Consider the following 18,952-nt stretch of genomic DNA (forward strand, 5'->3'; position numbering starts at 1 on the left):
CCATCTTGAGAAACGGTTCCCTGGCTTATTATTAACCAACAGAAATGGTTTCAACTAGGCCTCCTTCAGATGCACGGAGTGATTTCAGTTCCACAGGGCTCAGGGCAAGGAGCCCTTGGGTTCATGGCCTGTTTATGTTAATCACCTGTATCACCTTGACCAGGTCACTTCCTCTCTTGGGGCCTCACTGCTTTTTCCTTCTGTAAAACAAGACCAGTGGTTCTCAGTACAGAAGCAATTGGCATTCAAGGGCTTTTCCGTGTTTTTTGTTGAACATCATTGAATTGCAGTAAATTTAATTAGATCTCATGGAATAAAGGCAATTTTAGATCTAGAAATTATGACTGTACTAGGTGATATCTGAGCTAAATCAAAACGGGGAGCAAAAGCGTCCATTAAAAAAGAAAAGAGAAAATTAAGACTGCCCAAGCCAGCATGGGCAATGTGCAAATTGCCCTTGTAAGTATTTATGTCATATTTGTCTTTCCCATCTTATTTTTTTTTAGATTTATTTATTTATTTATTTGAAAGTCAGATGTACACAGAGAGAGGAGAGGCAGAGAGAGAATGGGGGGGGGGGGGAGTCTTCTATCCGATGATTCACTCCCCAATTGGCCGCAACAGCCGGAGCTGCGCCAATCTGGAGCCAGGAGCCAGGAGCTTCTTCTGGGTCTCCTATGTGGGTGCAGGGGCCCAAGGACTTGGGCCATCTTCTACTGCTTTCCCAGGCCATAAGCAGAGAGCTGGATCAGAAGAGGAGCAGCCAGGACTAGAACCGGCACCCAAATGGGATGCCAGCGCTTCAGGCCAGGGCGTTAACCCACTGCACCATGGTGCCAGCCCCATTTCCCACCTTATTTTAAAATTGTTTTATTTTTGATTGACACAAAAAAATTACTCATTTTATGGGATACCATGTGCTGTTTTGATTCAAGTACACTAGCGTAATGTCCACTCAGGGTAGAGAGATCTATCTCCTCAAACACAATTCACCTTGTCACCTGCCACAGCCATTTTTTTAGAGAAAAAATGTCATTCAAGTAACCACTATTCTAATTTTAGATCAGAGAAAAGACCAACTTTAATCTAGTGCTGTGAAAACCCGCAATGTTGCTTGGGAAGCAGTAAATGGTTTGTGAGAGGAAGGGCCCCACTGGCTCTAATAAACCCAGCATTCTTTGTTTCCACTGTATTTCCACTGCTCAACCAAACAGCCAGCCTTACTGCATAATTCAGTGGGATCTGAGGACTGAAAGACTTCTCATATCATCTACTCAAATCCCTAATTTTCAGATATAACAACCTAGCCTGGAGAGGTGCCAGGGCTTCCCTAAGTCCTCCAGACTACGTGGTGGATAGGCTGGGATTAGAACCTGGCTCCTCCGCCTCCAGATGTGGTCAGTGAATTTCCATTCTACAAGCTTGCCTGATAATAAATAGCACACAACCCTCTGTGCAATACAGCTCCCCGTTGGTGTTTTCTTACTATTTGTAACTTAGTCATGATTTCTTCATTTGGAAGTCTGATGTTGTAAATCTCCTCCGTGGGACACAGGATTCTTGTTTGTTTATAAGACTTCATTAAAATCCACTTAGTTCTTTTCAAGCTATAAGAGATGGAAAACAAATCACACAAAACAGTGGATTTAATTGTAGCCAGATGGGAGCGTAGTCCTGCCAGTACCAGCCTTTGTGATCCGTGGTGGGATCCATTGTTCTGTGTGTGAGTTGCAATAAAGTCTGTGCGTTTTGTCACGTTTTGTCATTGACATCAGCATTAAGTCTGCATTATCTCCTGCAGAGAATGGCAGAAGATCCCCAAAAGAAAGTTCTGACTTTCCACGGGGAGAAGACTACCTGGATTGCCCCAGGAACCCTGGCAGACCTCCTGGAGCTGAAAATGGAGCACCCCAATGCGCCTCTGGTGATGGGGAACACTTCTCTAGGTAGGTAGTGGAGGACCCGGTTCCCTCTTCTATGTTGAAAATCTAAATTAGTGAAAGTTCTGGAATCTACTCAGAAATCCAGACACATACCTGATGATTCAGACTCAACCCCTTGCCTGGTTGATGGCCAACTTGTTACATGATTAATATCTCTGGTTCCTGAAGAACAATTTGTCCAGCAGAAGGCGATTAGATTTCTCTGAGGTTACATTTTCCATGCTCTCAGGCATCAGTGACTAGTAAAGCAGCTGTTTCTGTCACAGGGTTCTAGGATGAAGAAATCCACAGATGGTTTACTGCTTGGGTCAGACTCAGTTCGGCTGTAGGGGGACTTTGTTTATTAGGCCTATCACAAACACTTCTAAGTCATAGCGTTACTTGCTAAATGAGATCTCAATCGCTTCTTTCCCACTAATGAGAATTCTTCTATCTTTTAGGGCCTGCTGTGAAGTTCAAAGGAGTTTTCCCTCCCATTATTATCTCTCCTGCAAGGATTTTGGAATTGTTTATTGTGACTAACACAGAAGAAGGTGTGTTCTCATTTACCGTAACACGGCGCTTATGTTGCAGATGGTTCTGTTAAAGAAAGCTCGGGCTGTTTGTCACTAGCCAGGTCATAGGGTCATGGGACTGCAGGAAGACCTCCTTGGCTCTTGTAATGTTGAACCACATCAGCCCTTGGAAAAGACCATGTCCTAGGTTCAGAAAGTCCTGGAAAAGACTGTCCCTCTTGTCTCAAGATTCAAGCCCCTACACAGAGCAGGACTTGCCCGATGTTGCTGATTTACCCAGAAGCCCTTCCAGCTGTCTCTAGCCACCTCGGTTAGTCAAGGAGCGCTCAGCCTGTTTCTTCCCCAGCAGAGGAAAACAGCTAGCACCTTCCCTGCTAAGTCGCTCAAGTTTCACCAGGAAGTCTTTTAGTCTCCCTTCTCCAACTCAGCCAAGCCACTGGCCACGGTGATTGTCCCAAAGCTGCCAAGGGCAGGCAGGAATTTTTTTCTTGACAAATTAACACTCAGTTCTTTAGATCCACATTATTTAGAGAAAAGTACCAGCGGGGTAAAACCATTTTATTCAACTTAATATTTTAGTTATTATCTTTTGAGATAATTTATTTTAGTTCGCATTATAGTCAAAGGTTTAACACTCCAGTGAGCCAAGAGTTCAACAAAGTACAAAGGCCATCGTTCAGCAGGGAAGGAGGGAAAGAGGCAAGGACTATAAACCCTAATCAAGGCTGGCCCTCGGCTCACTAGGCTAATCTTCCGCCAGCGACCCCGGCACCCCGGGTTCTAGTCCCGGTTGGGGCGCCGAATTCTGTCCCGGTTGCTCTTCTTCCAGGCCAGCTCTCTGCTGTGGCCCGGGAAGGCAGTGGAGGATGGCCCAAGTGCTTGGGCCCTGCACCCACATGGGAGACCAGGAGGAAGCACCTGGCTCCTGGCTCCTGGCTTCGGATCGGTGCAGCGCTCCGGCCGTGGAGGCCATTTGAGGGGTGAACCAACGGAAGGAAGACCTTTCTCTCTATCTCTCTCTCTCACTATCTAACTCTGCCTGTCAAAACAAAACAAACAAACAAACAAAAAAAAAAAACCCCTAATCAAGTGAAAAGATGTTCAACTGCACTCACATAAAGTCAGTTTTAAAATAGTCACAAAGTCATGAAAACTATAGAATACCAGTATAAAATGCTTATCAGTTTGCTTGACAAAGATTTAAAACAAAGTGTGACGATTTTTTAAACACTCATTTGTTTATTAACTTTATAACCCGAGGTTTTTACCGTGTGCCAGGCACTGGGCTGTCTGCTGGTGAACTGAGGCTCCGAGAGAAGATTCTTTGTGGAGAGCTGGTAGTCCTGTGGGAGAGGAGAGGTAGACGACGAGTGACAGGATGTTGATATCTTACAGGTCTACATTCTTTCAGCCTCCTCCACCCTCTAAGGGATGCTTCCACAATTGGGCTAATTGGGGATTAGCTCTGTTAAAGTGATTTTTAAATTTTAATTACAGAAAGTCTGGGATTCTGAAGGAAGGAAAAGCCAAAAATAAATGCCCATTGAAAACACCGCATACTTTGATTTTAAAGCCAGATATAAGTGTGCAAGCACTAAGTAAAAGATCTTGTGTTTTTATGCTCTTCTTCACACTTTTTCATGTATTTTCTATTAACAAATCTGTTTGACTTTGATAACTAGAAAAATGCAGATTTTTAAAAAAAACCTTTTTGTTCTATCTTGTAGAAATATACTAGTACAATGAGAACGCGGCGATGCTAGGGAAGTTTCTACCTAAAACACCCGTTTCTGTCACCTTGTAGTCCTCTGGACAACTGGAAAACTGTAGTTTACACACACACACACACACACCTGTTAGTGTTGCTGGCTCCACCTGTGGTTTCATTACTGCTGAGTCAACCTCATGGTTCTGGCTCTTTATCTGAGAAGTTAACTCGTTCTCCTGATCTTTATTTGTTTTGCCTTTGAACCTGAGTCCTGTTGTAGTAAACCTCCTTTGAGGCCTAAATAAATATCCGTGTTATCATCTCAAAGGGCAGGGACCTTTGTTTGCAAGTGCTCAAGGTCAAATCATAGCCATGTTCAAACAGGTCAAATAAGTTTATGTTCTGAGTTCACAGTGTAATAATGAGAAGCTGTAGAGCAATGGGCAGGTGGACAGCTGTCTTCTTTCTAGATAAATCCTTAGACTCCTGAGCTGGGACACTTGTTCCAAATTAGCATATGTGGTAAGCAAAACAGAACCTTACTGAAGGATATTCTGCCACGAAATGAATTTATCAGGCACATTTATGCAAATGAAATTCAAACCATGCTTAATGAAATGGTCTCAGCTCCAAGAACTACTGCAAGCAAACCTTATTTAAAATGAGAGTCACAAAGCTCACTGCAGATTCTTTTTCCAAAAGCTGTTCCCGTCCAACTTCCCAAAATTAAAGCATGAGCTCCCCCTGCTGAGTGAATTAATGTGTTGATAAAACAGAATCTTAAACACCATTATGTTCTTAGAAACATAAGCAATGATAATTTGATAATTTTTTTTAAGCTCATGATTATGGAACAGAGTGGGATAGAAAGGTAAAGAAAATTCTTCTACAAAGTAGAGATTCGTTGCTTGAGATTTTTCAGTTTCCTAGCAAGATTTCCTAAACACAGCTCCTGGCATGGCAGAACTTTGAAAGCAACATGATGAAAACCAGGAGGTTACAAGCCTATGCCCACTCCTACCCTATCACCTGCCTCTGTTTCCTCCCAAGCGCTGATGTACGACATTACGTTTTCTTATTTATTCAGTTTTCTGGTAGTGGATGTCTCCTCCCACTAGAATGGTGGCTTCCTAACAGAAGAGACCTCATCCGGGCTCTCAGCTCCCAGAACAGGGCCTGGCACCCATAGGTTCTCAGGAACTTTTGTTTCGTGGAGGGAGGTGGGGGGTGGGCAGGCAGGAGGCTGGCATTTATTGTAGCTTCACCTGGGAGTACGGCTCAATTGGAGAATGATTCTGTGCCAATCACGTGGAACTGTGAAGGAATTTGGTAGGAAATGATAGAAATGCAGTAGCTAAGGAGGGCACAGGGAAGCCCTGTGGCTCGGGACCCGAGCTCAGCTTTAAGCCTGTGGAGGGTGTGGTGAAGGTAGACCAGGACACAAGCACGGTGCTAGGCACAGAGGACACAACGGCTTAATGAAGAAGGTGTGGACCTGGCCCTCGTGGTGTTTACAAGAGCTGGTGAAGACAGACACCACGCAGATCATCACTCAAATGAAAGAGCCAATTGCAGCTGTGACAGGTGCTATGCAGCAGGAGAACGTGGTGTCAGAGGAGCAGGATCAGGACAACCCAGCCTTACTGGGGAGTGAGGAAAGACTTCTCCTGCTAGGATCAAAGTCAGGTGGGAGCAAGAGGGCAGGAAAAGCCCATAGCAAGTGCCGGAGACCAAAGACGGCACCTGTTGCTGGCACACAGCATGGGGGGAGAAGGTGGGCACTGGGCCGTACTGTGCCAAGGAAGGGCGCATGGGCATTATCCTCGGAGAAAGAGCAACCAAACCCTGGGATGGTTCTGATTGCCTTTCCGACTTGCTTATTGCGTTTCAGCATGTAAAAGGTGGTCTGCAAGGAGTTTCTGTTCGTTTAATAACCGGGACAAAGGAGCATTTATGAATGGGAAAGCTGGTGTTGTGGCACTGTGTCCCCACTCTGGCCTTCTTCCCAGAGCCGTAACCAAAGCGTCCCCCTTTCAGGGCTGAGCCTGGGTGCTGGCCTCAGGCTGGCCCAGGTGAGGGACGTCCTGGCTGATGTGGTCTCTGAGCTCCCAGAAGAGAAGACGCAGACGTATCGCGCTCTCTTGAAGCACGTGAGGACCCTGGCGGGACAGCAGATCAGGAACATGGCAGTACGTCCTCTGCAGGCGCCGTCGGTGGGCCCGGGGGAGGCGGCAGACATCCGGGAGGAGGGAGTGGGTCCCACTCTATTTCTTTCGTTTTCTGTTATCTGTATCTCTGCTTTTCATGTGGCTGAATCATGGACTCTCTTCAGACCCTGGCAGCATGAGGGGCAGAAGGGGTGGCTGCCCCCCTCGTCTATTCGTCTATGGCCTGGATCTTGCTGTAATTGTCTGTTGAAGATCTATCCAGTCCAGAAAGATCTATGCTTAACTCCCAAAGGAGCTCCTTCACTTGTTACGTTATAAAGACAACTAACAGACTCACAGAATAGCTAGGGCTGGTGTTCTGGCAGAGCAGATAAAGCTGCCGCCTATGATACCACCATCCTATATGGGCGCCGGTTCGAGTCCTAGCTGCTCCACTTCCAATCCAGCTCCCTGCTATGGTCTGGGAAAACAAAAGAAGGCTCAAGTGCTTGGGCCCCTGCACCCGTTTGGGAGACCCGGAAGAAGCTCCTGGCTTCTTCCTCAGCTGTTGTGGCTATTTGGGGAGTGGACCAGTAGATGACAGAGTTTCTCTCTCCATCTCCAACTCAGCCTTTCAAATGAATAAATACATAAATAAATCTTTAAAAAAAAGAGAAAATAGCTGACTTGATAACAAATATAAATGAGAATCACACATTTGACTTAACCTTTTAGTGTAATTCTGTATTGTAACTCTAAAAGATATTTTATAGAGAGCTATAAACTACCCACTGTAAATGTCATATACAAACCGGTAACTAGAACAGCAGGGTTATCCTTGCTAACCATCAGTCCCTTGGAATGAAGTAATTGTTGGCTTTTCTGTGGTCCAGTCCAACTCCTCTTCTGTGACGGCTAGGGCTCTGTGTCTCTTCAGGCTTCTTCTGGGTCCCCTGAAGGCCCAGTACTAAGCTGCCTGAATTAGAGGCTCCGGTCAGTCCTCCCATCTGCAATTCATCACTTACCATGCATTCTCCAAAGACAACCTCCTTAGTAATGGCCACGCCTAGGGTGGCAGCTTCATCCCACATTACAGTGTGTGGCCCATAGGCCATCTCTCCCCTGCCCCCTTCTCACATCTGAATCTCCTTACTCAGCTCCACACTCCTGTACCTGCCCTGCAGCCCATGGGGAGGGTTTCAGTGGCCCTGGCTAGGAGAGTTCCTACTCTTCCCATCCTGCAGATGTCGCTGTCGCAGGGCTGCTGCAGTGCCCCCTCTTTCAAGCTCTGTCTCAGCTCCTAGTTCACCCCACATCTTGCTGCCACCTTCCCCATCCATGTGCTTGCTACTCCCTCACTTAATTTGCTTAACCATTTCTTGTCTATCATTGTGTAAGCCACACAAGCATAGCTTCAGAATTAATTCTTCCTACGTAAATTTTTTTTTGACACCTATGTAAATCTTAATTTGAGTCCCTTCCTAATCAGAAATCAGAAATTGCTGGCATTAAACTTTTTTATTTCCACTGCTTGCCTTCACAATTTGTATTTTGTAAACAAGTAAAGGGAATGGAGGTTCCTCTCAAACATTTGAAGATTTGCAAGACAATCGCTCATCCATGATGGCACTTTTGATTCTAATTGCTGTGTCAGATTGAATAGAAATGTCGTTCTCTGTTTAATTCAGCACTCACCAGGAAAGTCCCAAGGTTGCTGACTAATGTTTCTTTCAGTCCTTAGGCGGTCATATAATTAGCAGGCTGTCGACTTCTGATCTCAACCCCATTTTGGGAGTAGGCAATTGCATCCTCAATGTTGCTTCAAAAGGTGAGCTACTGCATTCCCTTGAAGGTGCTGATGTCAGTTTTAGAAACACATATTGAATACGGTTGTAGGATAACACATGCATCCCTCATTGAAGTCATTGGATGCAATGCTAACTTTGTACTTTGCTGTGGATATAACTGAGAACACACACACTGTGGGGAGAGTAGGTGGAAATGAACAACTGTAGGCTATCAAAAATACCACTGTAGATAATTAGCATCTCAACTGGCCTTTTTTCTTACCTGGTCATGACCAAAGGATAACACACCTGTGATGAACTGACGCTACACAGCAAGTGTACTGTAATGAAGAAAGATTTTTATTTTAGTGGCAGTGCATTTTTATGGGTTTGTGACTTACTTTTTGTCCTTGACTTACATGTTTAGGTTCTAAAGATACCATTTATATTTTTAAAAATGTATATTTGATGCTCTGTGTCACACGTCACTCAACACTGGACATGTCTGGCACTACATGTGTGTGTGTGTGTGTGTGTCGGGGGCAGGTGGTGCTCTTCACACACTAAGCAATTCTCCAGCAGACATAGAGTATCTACCTGGAGGTGGTATGAGATGCAACAGTGAAAGGCTCACTCCCAAAAGACTGCTCTCCTCAGTTGTCAATCCCGTGTCCAGGCCTCTGGTCCTTTTGACCAACAGGCTATAAACTGGGGTTTCCTGACTCCTTTGGGTCCAAGTAATTCTCTAGAGTGGCTCACAGGACAAAGGGAACACTTCTCCTTAGCCTTTTATTCTAATGGATATTAGAAAGGGTCTCAGGAAAGAGCAGATGGAAGAGATATGTAGGCCAAGGCACGTGGGGAAGGGCAGAGTCTCTGTGCCCTGGATTAGTCAACTTTTCTTTAATTAAAATGCATGACAAGAGCTTCTTGGGAAGTAACAGCTTGGTTTTGGCTCAGTTTGGAGGTTCACAGTTCAAGCTCAGGGAGCCCATTAATCTGGGGTCTGATGGAGGCTGGAATACTGGAGCACGCGTAGAGGAGCAGTCACATGGGGAGCCAGGAAACAGAGAGAGACACAGGAAGCACGCCTGGCTTATGCATCCAACGCTTCCATGAGAACCTCCTTCAAGGCCAAGCCCCCAGTGACCCAAAGACCTCCCACAGGTCCATCTACCAGATGCCATAATCAGATCGATTCTCTGGCCTTCATCCAATCACTGTTAACATAAGATTCCACTGCAGTTATACATTTTCCCATAGAAAAGTGCCAGTGGCATCGTGAAATAACAAGAACTACATGTGTTGGTCACTGTGAATGGTTCCAGACACAGAAATCTTTATAATTCCCTGAATGATAGGAGTGTCTGAAACAGAAGTTCTCAATGGGAATGTAGACGTTTCCATGAGCTTGGGGAGCCAAGTGTCCTGTTCAATCCACCATGTCCTCTCTGGGTACGCTACCCTGCTGGCACTCCACAAATTCTGCCTCCAAGATGCTCACCTCCACCCTGTCCTTTTGAGGCTCTGTGGAAGCTCCATTATGTAGGCATGACTGGTCACAGCATTGGGCTTTGCTGAAAGTCACAACTCTCATCACATGGTTGGATTTCCCGGCAAGCGGCTGCTTTCCAACTGCCCGTCAGGAGGGACCTCATGAGAGTAAAAGATGCCCTTACCCTGCAAGAAACTCCCAGGAATTAAGGACCTCTGCGACAGATGCTCCTGTCATTCGGGAAATTACAAAGATCTGAGGATTTCTGTGTCTGGAACCAGAAGCAAAGACCAACACATGCAGTCCTTGTTATTTCACAACACCACGGGGAAATTTATAACTGCGGTGGAATCTGAGGGAGACGATTCATGAGGACCACGACATCTTTAATGGTGTCAAAGGCCTACTGACTAGGAAACATCTGGTTTTATACTGATCTTGTCAGGTGAATTTATTGGAAATGGAAGATCCAGCAGGACCAGCCTGGGGCAATGACCCCTATGTGAAAAAAAAAAACCAGAAGAAAAAAGAGAACACTTCATGGTTGACAAACTGCACAAGGAAAATCGGTCTCTTTTCACTTGACTTTTGACCAGAAAGAACATTAGCCAATTTGATCCGCTGCCTTATCCATCAAACTGGCTTCTGGGTGACTTTTACCTCTTACCATAAATCAAAAATACCTTCAAAAGATCGAGATTTATCACGGCCAAGGCCACAGGCTGTGGAACATCCCCAGAAGGGTACCCAACGTGGGGTGAGGAAGGCAGTACTGAGATAAATGTCTAGCACCTCCTACGGTGACTGCTTTGAGGAGGGTGGCATTCACTTGCTTGCCTGTGCTTGGGGATTTGGGTTTAAAATAATCGTATAGCTGGAAGATTGCCAAGTTCTCCTGAGTAATCTACATATGCTCACCATGCCCCTCTCCAGACATTTAGATTCTTCAGGCTCTCTCCCCCACAGCACTCCCATTGGTCTGCACGGTCACATTTGTCCCCTGAGAATGATCATTCTGCCCTACAGGTTACACCATGTCATGTGAGCAGAGTTGTTCTGGTGAACTGGAGGAGCTGTGCTCTGTTAACACAGGTGGAAGCCTATTTAAGACTGAATTTTCGGAGACAGTGGATACAACATTGGGAAAATTGTGACATTGTGTGTGGCTAGTTTTCAGTTTAATTTTAATTTTAGAATGTATTTTTAGAATAAGAATACCACTGGATTTGATAAAGTACAAAGCAGATTCAGTAGTATAAGTTACCTTTAAATGAAATACTTTTTTTTTCCCCAACAGAAGGAATGCAGCAAATTCCTTTGAATGATCATTTTCTTAATGGAGCAACAAATGCAAGCCTTAAGCCAGAACAAGTCCTAGTTTCTGTGTTCATTCCTATCTCTAGAAAGGTATGAGATGGTGGAGTTTATAATGCCCACTTTCTTCTGTTTCCTTTTAGTTGCTTTATTGAACTGTTTTTCATTGCTAGAGTGAAATAGCTGGGACAAGCTAACTTTATAAGGAAAGGAAAAGAGGTTTATTTAACTCATGTTCCAAAGAGCACGGCACAGGTGCTGGCAAGGCCCCATGGTGCATGGAGAAAATGTATGCAGGAAGAAGTGATCACATCCCAAACAGGAAGCCAGAGGGTCAGGCTCAGCTTTTTTTTTTCTTTTAATTTGAAAGACAGAGTTACAGAGAGAGATAGAGACAGAGAGGGAGGTTTTCCATCCACTGGTTCACCCCCCAGATGTCCGCAATAGCCAGAACTGTGCCGATCCAAAGCCGGGAGCCAGGAGCTTCTTCCAGGTCTCCCATGTAGGTGCAGGGGCCCAGGGACTTGGGCCATCTTCTACTGCTTTCCCAGGCCATAGCAGAGAGCTGAATTGGAAGTGGAACAGCTGGGTCTCAAACCAGCGCCCGTATGGGATGCCGGCACTGGAGGTGACAGCTTTACCTGCTATGCTACAGCGCCTGTCCCTGGAGTTACTTTGTTTTTATCTTGAACTAAATTGAGCATAATAAAAACTAGAATTTATAGCAAATATTTATACTTGCCTAGGTGCAAGCAGTAGTAGCTGATTAGATGCCAATCTGCTTAAATTACAGAACATTGTGCCATTTTCTGATTCTTCTTCAAAAACTCTAAAATCCATGTAATCACAGAGCATATAATTTAAAGAGACCAATGACCTTATTTTATAGGTGAGAAGATTGGGGTTCAAAGAAATTTAATTATTTCAACAAAATTTCACAATGAATGGTGGCAGAACTAGCACCAAAACCCAACATCAGTATCAGAGATAAAAACTAGAATAAAAAATCATTTATAAAATTTTTCACTTTAACATTAATGTCCAAGATTCACGTATTCTTCAGATAAATAAGAACTTCAGGAAAATAAGGGACCAGTGAGTTCTGATTATACTAAGATACAGATAGCACATGAGGAATTCAGGTATCCCTTGATGGATGAATATGGCTTTGACTGGCTTTTTGTTTGATGAACTATCTGTTTGCTCCAACAGATGGAAACTTGGACCAATGTGGATGGTTACTATTGCATCTCAGGGCTTGAGCTCTGGATCAGCTTGACCAATAAATGGACGTTGGTAGCCGTTTCTCACACACAAGAGCAGAATACTTTTTTTTTTTTCCCCTAGTGTCATTCATTCATTCAGTTATTTGTAGAATCTGCTGTATAACACATGAACACCCAGGACAGAGAAAAGTCACCATCATTTGCTAAAAACATTGCTGGATGTCCTCCTCCCCTGATACTCATACACTGACATTTTAGCTAAACTTCCTGGATTTGATTGAATGGATCAGGAGAGAACAAAATGAAACAAAGGTTTGCTGCGGATAACTCGCCATTAGTCCTCTGACCCCACAAGTTAAGTCTCTGCTGGTTAGTGTTAGGGATGCTAGGACTTCAGAAAAGTTTTACCAAAGGAGAAAGGAGATGATGTTCTGAGAATGGAGCATACTCCAGGCTCCTGAGTTTTCATGAGAATCTCGGTAGCAACAGTGGGTGATTCTGAAGTGATAGTAGTATCCTTGCCATCCCTGCCCCCAAGTTTAACCTGAATCAATTCAGGAAGAAATAGATAGCCCAAGCCAAAGGACACTTCAAAACAACTAGTCAATGACTCAAAAATGTCAGCATCGTGAAAGACTGGAGGACTTTTCCAGAGAAAAGGAAAGGAGAGAGGCTCATGAAGGTCTTTGATTGGAGAAACTTGGACATGACCTCTGTTAAATATCACCATTGCACCCCTCAGTCTCATTATCATCTTGGTTGGTGCTGAGGTTATAAAGAAGAAAGAGCTCTTGGCTGTTTTGCTTCTGTTTTTGGGTATTTTTTCTTTTTAGAACTACACCTGGAAACATTTCAGGGATGAAGTGTCATGGTGTCTTTGATTAGCTCTTGAATGTGTCACTACAAGTTCTTCCCCAAGGTTGAGCTTAAAAACCCGACTCCCGGCTGGCGCTGTGGCTTAACAGGCTAATCCTCCGCCTTGTGGCGCCGGCACACCGGGTTCTAGTCCCGGTTGGGGCGCCGGATTCTGTCCCGGTTGCCCCTCTTCCAGGCCAGCTCTCTGCTATGGCCCAGGGAGTGCAGAGGAGGATGGCCCAAGTCTTTGGGCCCTGCACCCACATGGGAGACCAGGAGAAGCACCTGGCTCCTGGCTTCGGATGAGCACGATGCGCCGGCCGCAGCAGCCATTGGAGGGTAAACCAACGGCAAAAAGGAAGACCTTTCTCTCTGTCTCTCTCTCTCACTATCCACTCTGCCTGTCAAAAAAACAAAACAAAACAAAACAAAACAAAACAAACCCGACTCCCACCGGCCCTTCAGGTCTTCCTCTCTTGGAACCGCACCCTCCTGACTGCTTCCGCAGGGGGTTTCCAACTTGAATAAATCCTGCTTTTCTTTTGGAAAAAAATAAAGTGTCATTAAAACTGTGTGAGTGTGTGTGCATGCCTTGGTGTTGGGGGGGGAGTGTCTAGAGGGAGAGTGAGCCTGTGGGGTACAGTGCTGACCCTTGGCGAATCCGTGAATGTAGGTATCGGTGCTCTCCTTGAGACTTCTCTGTACGTGTGAAAGTTTTCAAAATAAAACGTTGTTCTTGTTGTTTTGCAGTGGGAGTTTGTGTCGGCTTTCAGACAGGCCCCCCGCCAGCAAAACGCCCTTGCAATCGTGAACGCTGGGATGAGAGTCCTTCTCAAAGATGGCACACACACCATCGCGGACTTAACCATCTTATACGGAGGAGTGGGTCCTACGACTGTCAGTGCCAGGGAATCCTGCCGGCGGCTCCTTGGAAGGTGAGCGATAGACTTGCACCTCCTCCCAAATACAGTCTGTTTGCCCTTGAATAGCAACAACTGACACGGCTACCCAAGGTGGAGGCCTGTGTCTCTGGAGCGCCACAGCATTTTACAGTAAGTGTACGTGATAACAGAAAGCAAGATTTTAAATAGTACACACAAAGGCCCAGTGTGTGTGATGGGACTTCTAAGGGAGAAAAACAATGTGATCAACCTTTGTGTATATTTTTAAGATCCGTTTTCTGGTGACTCTCACACACTTGTTTATCCCTACCTGTACTAAACGGGTTGTATTTCTTTTGCATCTAGATGCTGGGATGAAGACATGTTGAATGAAGCTTGCAGGCTGGTCCTAGATGAGATCCCACTTCCGGCGTCCGCCCCTGGAGGGAGGGTGGACTACCGCCGAGCTCTCATGATCAGCTTCCTCTTCAAATTCTACATCGACGTGTGGCGGCAGTTACAGATGAGGGTAAAGTTGCAGCTGTCCTTGGGTTGTCTTGGGGACGAGAGCTTGTTCCATTGCTTTCACCCCAGCCCGGGCTGGGAAGTTAAAGGAGCACCATGTGTCTGTCTCCATGACCGTAATTCTGATTTCTGGGATCCTTTATGGACCAAACCATTTCATAGACACTTCCCCAAAAAGAAAAATAAAAGTCTGAGGACCATGCAGCCACATAGATTTTGAAAATGTTTTTCTGTTAATCAACTGAAGTCTCTCAATTAATAATTCACATTAAAATAATAAAAGCATCTTTATTTCAGGAACCAAGTGGATACCCTGACATTCCCAAGAAACTCTTAAGTACCCTGGAAGACTTTCCATTGACCATTCCTTGGGGGATACAGTCATTCGAGGTCAGTACATTTTCTGAATGGGCAGAACAGCCACGTAGGGCTGCAACTGTGTTGTCATGTGGTTTTGCTTTTTAATCTCAGTGTGTGTGTGTGTATATGTATATATACTTAATTTCAAGTATATATACATATATAGTCTTTTGAAATTAAGTACATATAGATATATATAGTCTTTTTTATATATATAATCTTTTAGGAAAGTTTCCATTATGGAGATGCTCTACAGTTGGAAAACGCAGTAGAATAACTTCCCATTGACAACAGTAACCAAAAAACAAATCTTTATGAATAAAATCAACAGGAAGTATGCAGGACCTGCATGAAGAGGACTTTTAGATTCTACTGGTAAACTCTCAAAAAAAAAAATGACAAAAACACAGACTTGAACAAAAGGAAAGATACAGTCCTTAGCTAGGAAGACACACTGACTGTAAAGTTATAAATTTTTTCTTATTATTCAATAAATTAAATGTATTCTCAATCAAAATACCAACAAGATCCTTTGGGAATTTGATTTCAAAGTTTATCTAGAAAGATAAAAATGAATATTTTTGAAAATCATGAATAGTAATAAGGATGAACTAGCCTAGATACTATTGACGCGTATTACAAAGCTCTGGTAATTAAACATTATAGGTACTGAAACAGGGAGAGACAAGAGACTAAAAGAACAGTGCAGGGTCGAGAAAAGGGCCACATTAGAAACAAATATGCATTTCAAACACATGTCCCAGTTGCCCCTCTTCCAGGCCAGCTCTCCGCTGTGGCCCGGGAGTGCAGTGGAGGATGGCCCAAGCGCCTGGGCCCTGCACCCCATGGGAGACCAGGTCAAGCACCTGGCTCCTGCCATCGGATCAGCGCTGTGCGCCGGCCGCAGCGCGCTGGCCGCGGCGGCCATTGGAGGGTGAACCAACGGCAAAGGAAGACCCCTCTCTCTGTCTCTCTCTCACTGTCCACTCTGCCTGTCAAAAAATAAATAAATAAATAAATAATAATAAAAAAAAGAATTAGTTTCCTACCTTGAAGAGAATAGAGAAATGAAAGAACAAGTTGGGCTTAGAATAGAGAAATGAGGGAGCAAGTCCTAGATCGCTTGCTGACAATAGCAATATCACATGAATACTTAGCAAACCGTTTCAACCATTAGATAACAACTTAAGAAAACATTTACCAGAAGGTCCAATGCCTTCTATAAATTTTAAGAATCATGTATTTGAAAACACCTCTTAAATATCTAACATGGTGTAGTTTGTTTAGCCAGTAAACTTAAGCACAACCATCTAAAATGTTTTTAGTTTCTTTCTACCAACACGTTTAAAACATATGATACACAGATTCAGGTCCCACAAATTAAAATGTATCTTTGATTGATTTTAGCAGCTTAAATTTATGGACAATCTTATCTATAAGCCATTTAAAATAAAACTCTTAATAAAATTTCCCCATGTGGACATACAATATGTACACACATATAATATAGCATAATAGACCAATATAGCAATTTTAATAATAGCTTTTAAAATCTTTAACTCTTTTTGTAGATTGCCAATTGATTTGAATTGCTTTTTCTTTTTAGTAACCTCAGTTAACCATACTTTCTCTCAGTTGGTACTGTTAATACATTATTGGCTTCATCTGTTTACAGAGCCATCCCAAAGTACTGAATACAATAGAAGTGGCTGGAAAAAGTCCATAGGAACCTATAGGAGGACAGCTAAACACAGAACCAACAACGCTTTAGTTTTATGAGCAGCACATCATATATAACTGTGGATGACAAAAGACTTTAAGTCGCCATGTTTAAAATTATAAACTCATCAACCAACAAGAGGCACTTGCTTACTTCACAGTATTTTTGAAAGCACCTGTAGGATTTTACAAGTATTTAACCCTTTAGGCCTCTGGGGCTTTCTCATTAAGATAACTATCATGTCTAGTAACACAAGATCATTAGACTTTTTAATTCTCAAACATTTGTATTAATAGCATTTTCCATTATAGAAACTTAAAGTCTGGTACCACATCACATCTTGACAGTCCTTCTAATATACTCCAAATAGCCTGATTAGTTGGTGTCTCTATAAGATGAGAGACATAGGTCCTTCGACTTTTTCAGTTGGGCCCAAACTGGAAAAACCAAAGTCCAAGATTTACTGGAAATTTTAGAGTCCAGATTGTTTGGAACTTTGATTTTTTGAATGCCTGTCAAGAATGCCAAGAAGGCTCAAAATCCAAAATATCTGGTTGAAATAAGATTTCTTAAAATCATGACATAACATAGACCAAATTTGATCATTGTTACAAGGTGATTATTCAAATTTTTGAAAAAAGCACATATTTAAATAACCCATAGCTCTTAATAAAAATTCAGCTGTTTTTGAACAATTAGAATTTAACAGACATCAAGAGAACATAATAGATTACTTTAACACATTGCTTATAATAAAGTGGAGTATCTAGGAAGGGATATTGGTGTAGCTAACTAACCATTTTAAAAGCAGAAAAAAAAACTTGCAAAAATGGAAACCCAGGGCTTGCATTGTGGTACAGTGGGTTATGCCTCCACCTGGGACAGGTGTCCCATAGGGGAGTGCTGTTTTGAGTCCTGACTACTCTGCTTCCAACAGTAGTGAGTCAGTAGTTGGAAGATCTTCCCCTCTTTGTCATTCTGCCTTTCAAATAAATAAATAAAGCTTTAACAACAGGAAACATGAACTGTACTATTTCCCATGTTACAGTAAACAAGTCTAAATTGTTTAGCCTTTTTTAAAAAAAAAGATTTATCTATTTTGAAAGTCAGAGTTACAGAGAGAGAGAGAGAGAGAAAGAGAACGAGAGAGAGAGAGAGATCTTTCATCCACTGGTTCACTCTCCAGATGGCTGCTTCTTCCAGGTCTCCCACATGGGTGACAGTGACCTAGGTATTTCAGTTGTCTTTCCCAGGACATTAGCAGGGAGCTGCATTGGAAGTAGAGAAGCCAAGACACAAACCAATGCCCATATGGGACGCTAACATCACAGGCAGTGGTTTTACCTGCTATGCCACAATGCTGGCCCCTAAGGTTTTAAACATCAAAAACTAAAAGCATAAAACCACTAGGAAAAAAAATATTTTTCAAACAAAATCCATAGCCTGGGGAAGTCCTTTATAACTGTGACATGATACCCAGAAGTCATAAAGGAAAAGATACATTTGATTATATAAAAACTTGAAGAAAAAATTAAAAATAAACACAGTATAGCCACTGGCAGATCACTGGGAAAATAAGTTATACTGAGCCTAATCCAAAAATTTTTAAATGCAAATTAAAACTTAAACTAGATATGATTTTAACCTATCAGACTGGCAACAATTTAAGTACCCAGGACCCATTCAATTTGAAAATTTTTTCTTTTTTTTTTATTTAGTAAATATAAATTTCCAAAGTACAGTTTATGGATTACAATGGCTTTCCCCCCCCATAACTTCCCTCCCACTCGCACCCCTCCCATCTCCCGCTCCCTCTCCCATTCCATTCACATCAAGATTCATTTTCGATTCTCTTTATATACAGAAGATTTATTTAGTATATATTAAGTAAAGATTTCATCAGTTTGCACCCACACAGAAACACGAAGTGTAAAATACTGTTTCAGTACTAGTTATAGCATTACTTCACATTGGACAACACAATAAGGACAGATCCCACCTGAGAAGTAAGTACACAGTGACTCCTGTTGTTGACTTAACAATTTGACACTCTTGTTTATGGCATCAGTAATCTCCCTAGGCTCTAGTCATGAGTTGCCAAGGCTATGGAAGCCTTTTGAGTTCGCCAACTTCGATCTTATTCTGACAGGGTCATAGTCAAAGTGGAAGTTCTCTTCTCCCTTCAGAGAAAGGTACCTCCTTCTTTGATGGCCCTGTTCTTTCCACTGGGATCTCACTAGCAGAGATCTTTCATTTAGGTCTTTTTTTTTTTTTCCCCAGAGTGTCTTGGCTTTCCATGCCTAAAATACTCTCATGGGCTCTTCAGCCAGATCCGAATGCCTTAAGGGCTGATTCTGAGGCCAGAGTGCTGTTTAGGACATCTGCCATTCTATGAGTCTGCTGTGTATCCTGCTTCCCATGTTGGATCGTTCTCTCCCTTTTTGATTCTATCAGTTAGTATTAGCAGACACTAGTC

General features: G+C 43.2%; 1 protein-coding gene across 1 annotated transcript in view; it reads left to right on the forward strand.

Moving 5' to 3' along the window:
* The window catches only part of LOC133767119 (aldehyde oxidase 3-like), a 136,162-nt gene that overhangs the window by 22,500 nt on the left and 94,710 nt on the right, over positions 1 to 18,952 (forward strand). The window contains exons 9-16 of the mRNA XM_062201333.1: positions 1,802 to 1,946; positions 2,384 to 2,476; positions 6,204 to 6,355; positions 8,048 to 8,141; positions 10,893 to 11,002; positions 13,741 to 13,925; positions 14,238 to 14,400; positions 14,694 to 14,786. Coding sequence (XP_062057317.1) covers positions 1,802 to 1,946; positions 2,384 to 2,476; positions 6,204 to 6,355; positions 8,048 to 8,141; positions 10,893 to 11,002; positions 13,741 to 13,925; positions 14,238 to 14,400; positions 14,694 to 14,786 — 1,035 coding nt within the window. The remainder of the gene's footprint in view (positions 1 to 1,801; positions 1,947 to 2,383; positions 2,477 to 6,203; positions 6,356 to 8,047; positions 8,142 to 10,892; positions 11,003 to 13,740; positions 13,926 to 14,237; positions 14,401 to 14,693; positions 14,787 to 18,952) is intronic.

Source organism: Lepus europaeus, chromosome 1, assembly GCF_033115175.1.
Source record: "Lepus europaeus isolate LE1 chromosome 1, mLepTim1.pri, whole genome shotgun sequence".
Classification (NCBI taxonomy): domain Eukaryota; kingdom Metazoa; phylum Chordata; class Mammalia; order Lagomorpha; family Leporidae; genus Lepus; species Lepus europaeus.